General features: G+C 42.1%; 2 protein-coding genes and 1 non-coding gene across 3 annotated transcripts; 2 read left to right on the forward strand and 1 right to left on the reverse strand.

The window, feature by feature from the left end:
- Positions 1–2,509: 2,509 nt before the first annotated feature.
- On the forward strand, positions 2,510–5,578 carry LOC128754470 (beta-2-glycoprotein 1-like). The gene is made up of 8 exons (XM_053857107.1): positions 2,510–2,656; positions 3,198–3,374; positions 3,706–3,802; positions 3,880–3,956; positions 4,332–4,520; positions 4,869–5,048; positions 5,113–5,310; positions 5,425–5,578. The coding sequence occupies exons 1-8, from the start codon at positions 2,584–2,586 to the stop codon at positions 5,484–5,486; spliced, it is 1,053 nt and encodes a 350-aa protein (XP_053713082.1). The 5' UTR covers positions 2,510–2,583; the 3' UTR covers positions 5,487–5,578.
- Positions 5,579–6,341: 763 nt separating this feature from the next.
- Positions 6,342–12,828, forward strand: LOC128754143 (nucleolar protein 11-like). Its single transcript, XM_053856557.1, has 18 exons — positions 6,342–6,495; positions 7,215–7,328; positions 7,452–7,508; positions 7,807–7,955; positions 8,181–8,238; positions 8,316–8,457; positions 8,577–8,777; positions 8,881–8,957; positions 9,290–9,413; positions 9,505–9,596; positions 10,369–10,434; positions 10,511–10,695; positions 10,816–10,941; positions 11,030–11,281; positions 11,408–11,486; positions 11,551–11,643; positions 11,798–11,905; positions 12,481–12,828. The coding sequence occupies exons 1-18, from the start codon at positions 6,349–6,351 to the stop codon at positions 12,592–12,594; spliced, it is 2,184 nt and encodes a 727-aa protein (XP_053712532.1). The 5' UTR covers positions 6,342–6,348; the 3' UTR covers positions 12,595–12,828.
- A 1,003-nt stretch (positions 12,829–13,831) lies between these two features.
- trnas-aga (transfer RNA serine (anticodon AGA)) lies at positions 13,832–13,913 on the reverse strand. Its single transcript has one exon. It is a non-coding gene; the product is annotated as a tRNA-Ser (tRNA).
- Between the last annotated feature and the right edge of the window lie 303 nt (positions 13,914–14,216).

Below are 14,216 nucleotides of genomic sequence, written 5' to 3' on the forward strand. Positions count from 1 at the left end.
CCCCCTGTTTAAGAAGGGGGACCGGAGGGTGTGTTCCAACTACAGGGGGATCACACTCCTCAGCCTCCCTGGAAAGGTCTATTCCAGGGTACTAGAGAGGAGACTTCGGCCAATAGTCGAACCTCAGATCCAGGAGGAACAGTGTGGTTTTCGTCCCGGTCGTGGAACACTGGACCAGCTCTATACCCTCCATCGGGTGCTCGAGGGTTCATGGGAGTTCGCCCAACCAGTCCACATGTGCTTTGTGGATTTGGAGAAGGCGTTCGACTGTGTCCCTCGCGATGTCCTGTGGGGGGTGCTCCGGGAATATGGGGTACGGGGCCCTCTGCTAGGGGCTGTCTGGTCCCTGTATGACCGGAGCAGGAGCATGGTTCGCATTGCCGGCAGGAAATCAGACCTGTTCCGGGTGCATGTTGGTCTCCGCCAGGGCTGCCCTTTGTCACCGGTTCTGTTCATCACTCTTATGGACAGAATTTCTAGGCGTAGCCAGGGGTCGGAGGGGATCCGGTTCGGGAACCACAGAATTTCATCTCTGCTATTTGCGGATGATGTTGTTCTGCTGGCCTCATCGGACCGGGACCTTCAGTATGCACTGGGGGGGTTTGCAGCCGAGTGAGAAGCGGCCGGGATGAGGATCAGCACCTCGAAGTCTGAGGCCATGGTTCTCGACCGGAATAAGGTGGTTTGCTCTCTCCAGGTCGGTGGAGAGTTCTTGCGGTGGTGGAGTTTAAGTATCTCGGGGTCTTGTTCTCGAGTGAGGGAAAAGGGGAGCGTGAGATTGATAGACGGGTTGGTGCAGCGGCAGCAGTGATGCGGTCGCTGTATCGGACCGTCGTGGTGAAGAGAGAGCTGAGTCACAAGACGAAGCTCTCGATTTACCGATCGATCTACGTTCCCACCTTCACCTATGGTCACGAGCTTTGGGTAATGACCGAAAGGATGAGATCGCGGATACAAGCGGCTGAGATGAGTTTCCTCCGCAGGGTGGCTGGGCGCACCCTTAGAGATAGGGTGAGGAGTTCGGTCATCCGGGAGGATGGATTGGGGTGGAGCCGCTGCTCCTCCACATCGAGAGGAACCAGTTGAGGTGGCTCGGGCATCTGATCCGGATGCTCCCCTGGACGCCTCCCTGGGGAGGTGTTCCGGGCATGTCCTACCGGGGAGGAGACCCCAGGGAAGACCCACTCGCTGGAGAGATTATGTCTCCGGTCTGGCCTGGGAACGCCTCGGGATCCCCCGGGAGGAGCTGGAGGAGGTTTGTGCGGACCGGGAAGTTCGGGCTTCCCTGCTCCGAATGCTGCCTCCGCGACCCGACCCCGGATAAGCGGTAGAAGAAGGTGAAGGTGAAGGTGAAAATACAAATTCATAAAATGTATAATGTATTGAGATTAATAAAATTCAATATAAAAACATTCAGTGCAAAAAAAGTCAGCTGCACCCTCAAGGACTTAAGGAACTCGCACAATGATTCAGCCAGTGAGATGCTGAGATAACTGCTCTGAAATGTCAACTAATGCCAGTAATTGAGAGGTATTTCATGTATTAGGACAATACAAACGCTGCCATTGGTAACTGCCGCTCTCCCAGTACAGAGCTCTGTCATTGCACTGGCACAGGATCATAATCCCTACCAACTGAATTTATTTTCATTACTTTTTACACTGCTTTTTCTTTAGTTGTTTTTTAGCGTGATACGTCTTTTCTTTTATTTTCCATGAAATATAATTTAACTCAGGTTAACTTCATGATGCAGAAATCATTTTCTTCATGTAAATTTGCTTCCATGTTACTGAAATCTGAATTTTTGAGAAGGAGGAAAAACATACCCTCGTGGGCAGAGGTAAAATACAAAAGAAGCTAGACTTGTAACCAACTGTCTCACTCATTTGCTCTGCTTACATGTGAGTGGACGGTGAACTTATTCAGAAGAGGCAGAACACAAAAGCTTGGCATTTTCCTAATCATGTTCAAAGTGGCACCCAGAGCCCTTTAGTTGTACGGCCTTTACATTAAATGCCATATCGGCACTGTTGCCCAGAGATGTAGGCTACAGAGACGTAAAATGCAGCGTTGCGTTTTTGGGTGTGATAGCTGGTGGCAGCATTGTTGTCCTCTGACCAAATGAAGACAGGAAAGTTGAATTAAAAGGCCAGGGGTGTTAGTGATTCTTGTCACTAAATACGAGACTACTAGCGAACTCAATGTCAAGAAAGTTTCTATTTAAAAATGTGTTTTAAAAAAAAACACAAGAAAAAAAGCAGAATAATTGCATGCATTTGAAGGGGTTTTACCGCATTGAAACGCTTATGCGAAACTATCTATACTACATAGGCATAGAAAGTGGCAAAGAAAACGTCTCTTCCTCTATGTTTCAGTTTGAAAGGGGATTTGTGCTTAAAGATTGTTCCCTTCTGAGAAATCTGTGGCAGAAGTTGAATGTTGCAATGCTTCATTTCCTGTTAGATGTTGCAATATTTAATACCATTCTTATCTGCTGCCTGTTGCAAAAGTACAAACAGCAGCAACCGAAAATACAAAGACTAAAAGACTGCCAATAGGCAAGGAGCATACGGACATTTCAACATGGAGTTTTGGGGGTTGATCCAGCACTTCTGTGTCTTTCTACTTGTTTCAGCTCAGGATTATGAACATAACGGTAATGGCTTCATTTGACTATGAGATAGTATTTTAAGCAGAACACACTTCAGATTGACGTCTGAAAATCGGCTTGTTGTGTCACAGCATACGGGCATAGTTGTTTGGATTGACCATTGCAGGTATGAGTAAATAAGGCTCGCTCTGATCGGTACCCGAAATGCTCAAGGTTTCCAATAACACAGCCTTGTTTTAGTGTGGGTCATCTCACTCCCACTGAAACATGAGCAAGATACACAGTCTGTTCACCATTGGACTTTAACTCTCTAATACGTTGAATAGGAATACATTTGAAAATGTAATGTGCTATGTTCCCAGCCGTATACTCAGACCGAAGTGGCTCTGCTCTGACTTGTTTTTAATGATCTAACTAGAGGGTCATCTTTATGGTTTTATGCATTGTTTTTGATTTGTGGATCATTTCGACTATCAATAATCTTCTAAAAGCTGGTCAAGTCGGTCAGATTTTACCGCAGTGTCCTCATTTTCTGAGACGGAACTCTCTCTCACCCTGTTTTTCAACCAGTGTTTTTCCTCAACAGTATGTGAGCAGCCAGAGATTCCACTTAATGCCGAGGTGGAGGAGCTGCAGAGGTTTTTCATTCCCGGAGCAGAGCTGGTTCTGTCCTGCAAAACGGGATACACCCAAGTGCTGGGTCCTCGTCGCATCGTCTGCAGTGCCTCTGGAACATGGTCTAAGACTAAACTCAATTGCAGGCGTGGGTCTGATTTGTTGCACCAAAAATAAGTTTAAAATAGTCCAGCAGTGTAAAAATACCCTTTAAATAAACAAATAAAAAAACAAATATATTTTTTTCGAATTACCAATTTAACAAATGCTATCCAGTTTTTACATACATGGTGCTGCTAATATAACATAGCTAAACATGCATGAAATGTCATATAAGCTGTCAATGTACATTAAAAGAGCATGGTATCAAGAGGTTGGACATTTGAGTCCAATTTGAGGAACCCCTCAGTTTGGGCCCCTCCTGGATTGTGCCAAAAGCAATGTTTCTGACGTAACCCATGCAATGTTCTCTCTTATAGCCATTGTATGTCCTTATCATGGGGACTTGTCGAACGGACATGTGTACTATGAGGGTAACACATACCAAAGTACAGTGAACTACACCTGCAATGAAGGGTAAAGAAGATCTTAGAAGTGGTTTAGTGAGGGAAACCTGTAAACAAGCTGGTTATTGAATATCAATGGTTGTGCAGGCACATTTTACTTGGAGACGACGGTGCAGTTTGTCTGGCTAATGGATCCTGGAGCACATCTGTACCTGAGTGCAAGCGTAAGTAATTCAGTAGTACCTATGTAACACATGATGAGGAGCAGCATGAAAGATCTGAACGTTGTTGTTTTGCGTTTTTCCTGTATTAGGAAAGTAAATGTATTGTCTTGTAAAAGCAAGAATGCCTCATTTGCTGAGCTAAATCATTCAGTAAATACTCCTTTATTTCCTTTAAGTGAAATGATCGGGAGAAAATCATTGACTGAAATGTTGAGTTGAACAACTACAGAACATTCAGACCCCTTGTTGGTTTCATAGTGATCCCATTTCTGCATGCTCAAACCACCAAATACTACTGTTAACAACAGGAAACCTGTTATAAACCAAGTATTCTATGATCTAGCGAAAAAATTCAACTTGTGTCTCTTCTTGTAGCCGTGTCCTGTGGGCTCGCCCCAATTCCACAGTTCGGGATGATCATTTACGACAGAGCGGTCAAAGATGACGTAACTCCATATGGCACCAGGGTTACGTACCAATGTTTGCCTCCATATGCTGTCTTTGGTAACACAAAAGCACACTGCACTGCCCAGGGGATCTGGACTGAGACCCCCGAATGTCGAGGTATGCTGCTAAAGAGTTGTGTGGGGAGTGTTTTTAGCTGTATAATAAAGTGTTATTAGATGCAAGTTCATTTCACTTCTGTTTTCACTGCTGAGACTTGTGAACAGACAGGAAGGATTTGGGAATTTCCTTCTCCCATTCCTCCTTCTTTCCAAAAACATACAGTAAATGATGACTACATTTTTTTGAGAGTGTCAGTGGTTGTCTATAATTGCCCTCGAATATTAAAATACAAATGAATCTTGAGCCAGATTATATCTAACTATCCTTAGATGGATAATTGTTGATTTATAAAGACGAATGATGGCAAATGCCTACTTAATGAAGACCTCAATCCTGACTTGACAGTGGTGACCTGCCCTCCTCCACCGCCCATTGACAAAGGATATGTGCTGGACAACGACATCAAAGACTATTTCTTCATGGATACGGTAGGGTACGACTGCTTTGGGGATTATGTCCTGGAAGGCAGCCACCGGATTACGTGCCAGAAAAACGGACAATGGTCACAAAAGCCATCCTGCAAAGGTAGCAGTTGTTGTTGATGGCTCTGTCCACAAATATTGACGCCTTCTCAACGCATTCCTTGCAGCTCCTTGCGAAGTTGGAATCGCAAGAGGACGGATATTATATAAAGAAAAAAAGATCTGGATTGAAGATCTGAAGCCCAACATGGTGGCGCACATGGACCTAGTGTCGGTGTACTGCATGGACCAGGCCAGGAAGTGTGGATATGCAGTTCCAAGTCAGTGCATTGATGGGACTCTCATCATTCCTGGCTGCTTCCGAGGTGAACCTTCTGTTAACAGCATGGCTTCCCCAATAAGTTATTTACAATGCATATAAGACAAGCCTGACATGACGTGTCTGTATTAACTAATCGTCTGATCTTGCTCTGTTCTAGAACCCAGTATAATGCAATACCACTTCCAAGCATCCCTCCCATCTGAAATCCAACAATGCTGAAGAAACAGGACATCACTTCTTTTGTTGATATTGGATTGCAATAAAATAGATCTAACCTGAGGATTTGTGGAAGATTTATTTGTACTGTTTTCCTTACACATGTTCATTGATTAAATATTATGTGGAACTGATCCCTGGTTATATCTGACTCATCTACTCTGTCTAGCTATGAGCTGTATCGCATTTAGAAAAAAAAAATAAAGAAAAAAAAATTATTTATATATATATATATATATATATATATATATATATATATATATATATATATATATATATATATATATATATATATATATATATATATATATATATATATAAACATGTTAATTGTGATGCATGAAATGCTGCAAAGATGACCTTCCGGCATAGAGCGCCATCAAGTGACCAAAGTAACCTAACATCTGTAGCGGCGTGGGGAGTTCAGCAGCGCATGCGCGTTTCTGAGGGGAAACGTTCTTCAGGACTACGATAAAGTCATCTTTCGTTCACTGTGAAATCAACAATGAAACGTTCGCATTCGTGGAACTAACGTTACAATAGGTAACTCGGCATTTCTTGGATTTCATTTTTTTAAAACAGGATATTGATCATTGATATTCTATATTTATTTCAAATGTGTTGATATATTTTAGAATTTCACGTTCCGAGCATGAATGGGTTGATCACTTTCCTATGTATTAAATATTTTACACACTTATTGTAATGATACATTTGACTGGTACAATGAAACGAATGGAGAGAGCAGTTTTGAACATTTGTAATAACAATGAGTCCGTTCGGTCAGACCAGTACAGTAGCACGGGCTCCGAGTCTTTTCGTAATATCGCGAGATTCGCGAATCGACGCTCTCTTCACGTCCAGCATGGCGGCCTTGTACGAAGGCTACACGTTGTGTGGACTTGTTCCATCTCGTAGTCAGTCACTTTCTGGCATTCAGGGGATTGAAATAGAGCGAGACAACGATCATGTTATCGTCACTGACTCGACTCGATCTGTCACCCTCTACAAGGTACCGTGTCTCCGGTTTTACCTGAGTCTCCTGACAGGGGCCACAGACCACTACCACCTTAACGACTCGTGTTAGCGAGTTGGTTCAGTCTTGATAATAATAAACATTCTCGTGCATTATGATTAGGACCAACACACACGCGGAGCCTAAAGTCTGCTAGAACACATTTCACTGTATGGATTCAGGTTAACCTTTTAAAAGTGTGTATGTGTAATTGCACAGACGCGCTAGCTAGCATTAGCGAAAAAAACTACCGAAATAAGAGCGATCGCTAATGTTGTGTTGCTCACCATATGAGTTACTTCTTTGCACGTGACCACGCAATGCAATTTGCGCGATTTCATCTGGTATATTGTTTCGCCTTTGTTAGCTCATCTGTTCGCCTATTGAACATGCAGACAATGGTAAATGGTTCATATGACAAAAACAATTGTGTAAATATTTAGGACACTAAAAGGATGACAAGCTAATGTCAATTGGAGTTGTTGATCATCACTGCTCAGATTCCTATTAGTTAAGATTAGATTACATGTAGTGTTTTTGTTTGATTTTGGGCTGACATGAAAAAATAAAACTTGTATTTCCATGAGCTCACATGGACACAAATTTCTGCTGATGCCTGATCTTAATTTCCACAGCAGTGCAGTATTTATACCATGATCTGTGAGACCAAGTGCCCAGTGATGTTTATCAAGTGCTTGTTTTTGTTTCTCTTGAAGGTGTCAGACCAGAAACCTCTTGGCAGCTGGACTGTGAAGCAAGGGCAGAGTTTAACTTGTCCAGCAGTTTACAACTCAGAGTCCAAGGAATATGTGGCTGTTACAGACAAAAAGGTTAGTCTTTATTAGTAAATGAAAAAAAGAACTAATGTTATTTTCTTGGCTAAATTGGAATACATTTTATTACGTATTAGAATCTAAAGAATCTGATCTAAATAACCATTGTCTGTTTTAAAGGTTATCAGGATATGGAAGGATGAAGACATGCTCCTTGATAAGACTTTTAAAGCAACAGTAAGTGTGAATGAAAACATGTTTTTGGGTGCTATAAATTAAGTCTAATCATGAATGTGACTTATTTCATTATTATATTGGCAGGCTGTTTAAGAAGATAGTAGAATCTTCTACTCGGCATCATTACTATTTACAGCGGTCGGAACTACGCTGTATAATCATCTAATTTTACATTCGTATCATACTTACTCAAGAAAGTAAATCTTGATTTTAGTCAAGATACATATCTTCACAAGACACACACTCCCAGCTTCCGCTTGTGTAATTTCTGCTGAATTAAATATTTTAAATTTTGCAGGTGTCTTCTGATATCTGGCGCCTCCATTGTGGTTGTGGAATGGAGCCAGTTGTCCTATTCCAAAATGGAGCCGTAAGACTACTTGATGCTCTCCTAACTGCACCTCAACAGACCATAGAAGACGTCTTCACTCCGGAGGAGACCATCAGGTTGGCAACACTCAACAAAACAGTCAGTGTCGATCTGGAATTGTTGGTTCTGTGCTAATTTGTAAGAATAAGACAATATAAGTGTAAACAAGGATTTCTATCGCAGTGCATGTACAATGCATAATGCTAAACAATATTAAATTTGTAATTGTAGGACACTCTCTGACTCTTTCTCCTGTCCATTATCTGTGCCTTTCTTCTTTTTTCATATTTATTTCCTCTCAGGTGGAGCACCAACATAGTAGCTGAGACACAACAGTTTGTCATCTTCACGACTGAGCAGGTAGCTATTTACTTATCACTTCATTACTTACTGTATTTGTTTAAATATCGTCTTTGTGCATCTATGTCTTTCCACAGAAGGGAGATCATTTTGTCTACCTACAGAGACTGAATCTCAATGATCTTCAGCGGTACAGGCTGGAGAGAGAGGAGCCAGGGCTTTCTCCGCTCAGCTTTTCAGCCTGCTGCAAGGATCAGCACGTTTACCTTCTTTGTCTATGTGAGTACCATGTTCTATATAAGCAGCCAGGCTTTATAATGTCCATCAGATATTGTTATCCAACACACGTAAATGTAACTTTATCCATTCACTCAACACATTCTGTTTCTGTGGTGTAGATCCAAATGGTAATCTGTATCAGAGCGTCATCCCTGTGCGGAGTCAGGGATCCGATGAAGCCACTCATGCTCTTCCCTGGAATTTGCTTCTAAAGCTTCCCGTCAATGAGGGTTTTTTGGAGGCAGCATCAGTTAAGATCCTGGACGAAGCTCACATCGCTGTAGTTGGCGTACCACACCCCTCTGCAGGAGCTGGAAAGGGTAAATTGTGAATGTATTCCTACCTTTGCCATTGTTCAAGTGTCTTATTTTCTCATGTAATGCTCTGTGTAATCCGATGAATTGAATTGTCATTCCCTGCCAGACTTTCTCTGCGTTTGGAACACAAATTTCCAGACACTTCAAGCTGGAAAAGAAATGGCCGGAAAAATCTATGGGCAGGTATAGAAAGGTCTTACCATTTATCAGGTCTTATCGGTTTGGCATTTTGCATCCAAAACAGATCACATCCCCAACCAGCTTGGTCTGTTGTTTGAATCTGTTTTGCTGAAAAGAATGTCCTGTTTTGTAATTTTCTTGGCCAAGGTTCCCTCTCCTCCCAGTTCTTGAGTGCTGATGGAGGACAGTATAACTGTGGTAGAGCGATGATTCTGCTTGTGACTGTGAAAAGGCTACCTATCCCTTCTCATTGTCTCAACAGCAGTATACAAGTGTACACTTTGATTGTGTTCCATATGCATCTTATTTTCAACAGCATTTTTTTTCTCATAAAGTTGTGGAGTTATTCCAACAAGTTCTTCATTCCTCATGGTAAAACCCTGTCGGTGATCCCGTACGAGTGCACCAAGTCCTCCCTGGCATCGGCACTGGGGAAATTAAGTCAGGCCAAGACAGAAGGTAAATTAAAATCCTGTCCAAACAAGCAATACTCCGCCTTTTTCCACTGCTGCCCCTTGTGTGTTCAGTCTCATCGATATGTTTTCTTTAGGATCTAAAGCTCCGGCCTCTATTCCGTCATGGAACACCATTCTTCATGGAGAAGTGACTCCACCACCAATAGCTATACAGACACGTGAAACGGTAACGCTAAAGAATGCTCTGATTACATTGTAATATAAATGTAGAGTATTCATATGCTAACATTATTTATTCATGTCACTACTAGTTAAGCCAGAAGCATCAGTGGAAAGGCAGGATGCATTGAATCTTCTTTTGAATTTTCTAAATTGTGTGAATCCGAACGAAACTGAATCTACATTCAGTCTAGCGCTGCAGGGATTGGTCATGTGTGATCTGATGGGTGGAGAGTTCAAGTTTATGATTGAAAAACAAAAAGCGTTGCTGTCTGCACAGAATGAAGTGATGAACAAACCAAAGAGTTTGTTCATCACTGGAGCGCTTCCTCCCTGATGTTTGCTGATGTGATGCTGATGTGTACAGGTTCAACTTCATCCTGGTTTCAGACTTTAGGCTTTTTAATTGTGATTGTAATTGTGATCAGAAAGCCTCTGTCAATCATCATCATCATCATCATCAGCCTAATAATAATATCTCCCAGCATATGATTTGTTTCTCCATATGACACCAACTAAGTATAAAGTTAATCCTAAAATCTTTAAAATGCTTTTCTTTTCCTGAAAGATGTTGTTGGAAAATCTTCCAATTTAATGAGATGCCACTTAAAATAGAATATGTTGTATCTTATTCAAAGCTGTCATCTATGAAGAGTCATGTTCATCGTGATGCCTGGTCTTTTCTCCCATGGGAAAGTTTTATTTCCCTAGTGGTGATTAATGCCTATTTCCAAAGTTATTTCAAAACATTACACTATATCATCACTAATCTTTTGCAGAGAACGCAACGCAAAAGTCAGTCGGCGGCCAGATTAACGCTGGATCAGATTCTGGAGCTCACCAAGGTGAAGACAGTGGCTCACTTCAGTAAAATGAAATATTATTGAATCGGAACTTCTAAAATCTCCTTTGTCACTGCAGTCGGCTTCTGTGGAGGAGGTGCAGAAAGCAGTAGATGGTTTCCTTTCCAGAGCATACATCCAGGATTTGCAGTCTTCAGTGGGACAGCTGGCATCATCTATAGTGTCTCGTAGTTTGGACGAGTCGTCCTTCTACCCTGCTGGCACGCTGGCGCAGCTTGTACGCACACAGTGTCTCTTCCACAGGTCTGTCTGAGAATTTCTGCCTGAATGGTTTCCTGTGAAAATCATGTTGCATCTCAGGCATACAGCAGCAGCTTCTGAGCTTGTCTTGGATTGATTTCTGTTTGTTGTGGCCTCCTGCAGCGGCTGTCCGAACCTCGTGCTGCTGGCTCTGGAGAAGAAAGATTACTTCCTCTGTCAACTCTGCCTGCAGTTTTTCCAAGATATACCAGAAGCCGTCACCTGCACCTGTCTCAGAGCCTTCATTGGGTAAAGTGTGGAGTGTTTCCAGAACACAGAGTTTCAGTTTGTGTGTGTGGCTAATTCAGAAATGGTCTCTCCTGAACCTGCTCTGCAGCATGTCGGACACCGAGGCCAAGCAGGCAAACCTGGATGAAGGGAGCATCTCTTTCATGGAATCGCTGACCTCCTTGGAGCCGGACCAGGCTGATCTGCAGAATGGTTTTAGCGTGACGACTGTTGAGGACTCCATGGATCAAAACAGCGCAGCGGACTCTGACCGGAAGACCTCACAAGTAGATGACAACAGCAAGTCTTTGTGTTTTCAGAAACCAGTGTGTCCAGTGGGAATACACAAAGCTGCTCTGTTGTATCCTTCTCAATGTTTAAAATGTGGTTACGTCATTGTGTTATGCCCTCTCCAGCAAGGCCTTTTAATTTGATTTTGGATGCAGGACCTTTTTCAGAACATGTTTCTTTCACTCAGTCCGCTCAGAAATGAGATCCTGATGACAGCATACAGTGACAGTTTCCTCCTCCCTCATTTAAAAGACCTCTCATCTCAACATGTCATTGTAAGTTGAGTAATGTAATTGATTTTTCAGTATTATTACTATTTACTCATTCTCTTCCAAACAGCTTTTTCTCCAGTATCTCCAGTTCCTCTATCTGAAGTACTCTCAGGATGCTGTGCCCCAAGATCTAGGATTTAGGTCACCCACCCTGCCACAGGTCTGTAGGAACATGTGAAGGATCGAGGGATGTGTTTTCCATGGTTTATAGTCTGATCATGTTGTCTTTTGATACAAACTGGTGCATCTATCTGACTCGCTTCATTTCCCAATTGTTGATATACCAAAACCTCTGGTCTTATTTTTCTGCATAGATCATGGATTGGGTGTGTTTGCTGTTGGACTCCCATTTCACAGTTCTGGTGATGAGCCCAGAAGTCAAAGACCTTCTCATACGCCTCAAAAGCTACGTTCAGTCCCAGGTGCGCCCCTCATCTTTCTGTTGACTCTGTTAATGAGACGGGCCAGTTGGGAAGTAATACAACCAAAGATAGTCGGAGTGCTCTTCAAAATGTGAATTAAAAGCATCATGCAGTGAGTCGTAGATCATGTAGAATATCAGCTCCTATTGACTGTGAACAATTCTCAAAACATTGGACCACTAGCAACACCTAAGTGTCAGAAACTCAAGTGTTTATATGCAGACGTTACAAACATTGTCTACAAAAAATATCACTTTTTTTGGGAGGAATTGCGATGACTTGGAAGTAGTGATGGTTTTATATTATTGTCCTGATTTTCAGAGGCCACCAGAGGGCAATGTCTACTGTAAATAATTTGGACTTGAACTACCAATTCAATGGCGCTCATCTTTTCTAAACCAAGCGCTCCATAAATCTAGTATTTCTAAAATTATTTTAGTTGAATTTGTATTTAAGTGAATGTGTTATTTAGTTTGTTTGCTCATTCACTTTAAAAAGTTCTGCTTAGATGTTTGAATGTCAAACTTGTTGAACAGAAAGTTGTTTGATCTTGATAGTGTCTTATTTTTCCGCAGGTGAAATTGTATTCCGAGCTGGGCAAGATTGAAAGCAGCCTCAAAGAGCTTGATAAAATGAAGACAAATAAGGATTCCGGACTGTATTCCATTGAAATTATTGAGCTGTTCTGAATTGTCGAGCATGTTGAGCAATCGATTCAATTTCATGAGGATACTGTTTCTATTTTTGCCACCTGAATCTGTTTTGCAACGAGGCGAAACATTTGAACAGAAGCTGTTGAAAAGTTTTGTACGTTTATGAACTGCCATTGGTGGATGATTTTATATATTAAAAAGTTCTGTTCCATTTGAGAGTGACTTGTCGGGGTTCATTTCACCCCTATTATAAATAACTTCAACAAGTAATGCTGTCCATTTTGTTGACTTGGTCGTCTTAATTCTTGATCATTACAAAAAGTCCAAGCTATTGTGAAGCATTCCATTTACCCTGATCGATTGCTGTCTGCACTCTGTTTGTGGACGGATGGCTAAGACAAAGGACATCACCGAGGACCTGTAGCTGCACACAAGTAAGGAAAAGGCTATAAGGTGCTAACATTAAAAAACAAAAATCCAAGATGATCTGCACAATGGAAACTCTTAGAGCGTCAGTGCCAGAGGAAGCCAAGAGTGACACCTGTGCTGGCCAGGGTGAGTGAGACAGGTGAAAGAGAGGATCACCTCCAGGCCATTCAGGTGAACCTGGTCTCTTCCTGTGGCAGCATTTCTCGTCCACTCTTGTATAGTCAGATGAACCAGAAATTGAAATTTCCCCCAGGCACCAGTGGGCATTTCCAATGACCCAAAACACACCACAATACTGGTAAAGAAATGGCTGGTGGACAAAAATTTGCGATGGCCCAGCCTGAGACCTGACCAATTGAGCTCCAATCCAATTGAGAAGCTGTGGAGGGAGCTAAAGATCATGGGTAATGACACGGAGACCCTCCAACCTGAAAGAGTTGAAGCTCATTGCTAAAGATGACTGGGCAAAAATACCTGAGGTGACATCCAAAAAGTTAGTCGGCAATTTATGTTTGATAGTTCTAATAGCCAATGAAGACTTTTCTATTGATCATTGAGACAATTTTAGACATGTCATTTTTTAGTTCAATGAACATAAGAGCTGCATTTTTGAATCATTTTGGGCTTGACTATATATGACTGCATATATTAATAGCTGAACATAGTTTGAAGACTTTCTGTTATTTAAACTACGTTTGTGTATATATTTGTGCCGTTGCCGTCGTCACTTGGTTTAAATATAGATTCTAGTCCACATAATTATTACGCAAGCTTTTATAAATCGGTGCAGCTCATTGAAGCTGAATCTGTCCCATGCAATGTGGAAAAAAAAATCGAAAAGATTCGTTGTCGGCAGGATTCGAACCTGCGCGGGAAGATCCCAATGGATTTCTAGTCCATCGCCTTAACCACTCGGCCACGACAACCTGCGATACATAGGGTATCGAGTGTCGTTTATAAACGTAGTCAGTCGTCGTGTTTAGTTCAACGTCTTTGTATAGTACAGGTATATGATTTTTTTACTATAAAGCGCTTTGGTTCGAATCAGGCATAAGTTGCGACGCTAGAAAGATCTTCAGTCGCAGTTCCGAAAAGGGGTTAGTGGTAATACCACCCTTGTCTTTACTGTGAGGCGAAGGCCATAGTTTGGTCAGAAGAATGGTGAGATTAGACGTGTCTTTGTGGTCAAATGGTGCATTGGACGGATCGAAATGCTATATAGACCACGT

Source organism: Synchiropus splendidus, chromosome 2 (assembly GCF_027744825.2).
Source record: "Synchiropus splendidus isolate RoL2022-P1 chromosome 2, RoL_Sspl_1.0, whole genome shotgun sequence".
Classification (NCBI taxonomy): Eukaryota; Metazoa; Chordata; class Actinopteri; order Syngnathiformes; family Callionymidae; genus Synchiropus; species Synchiropus splendidus.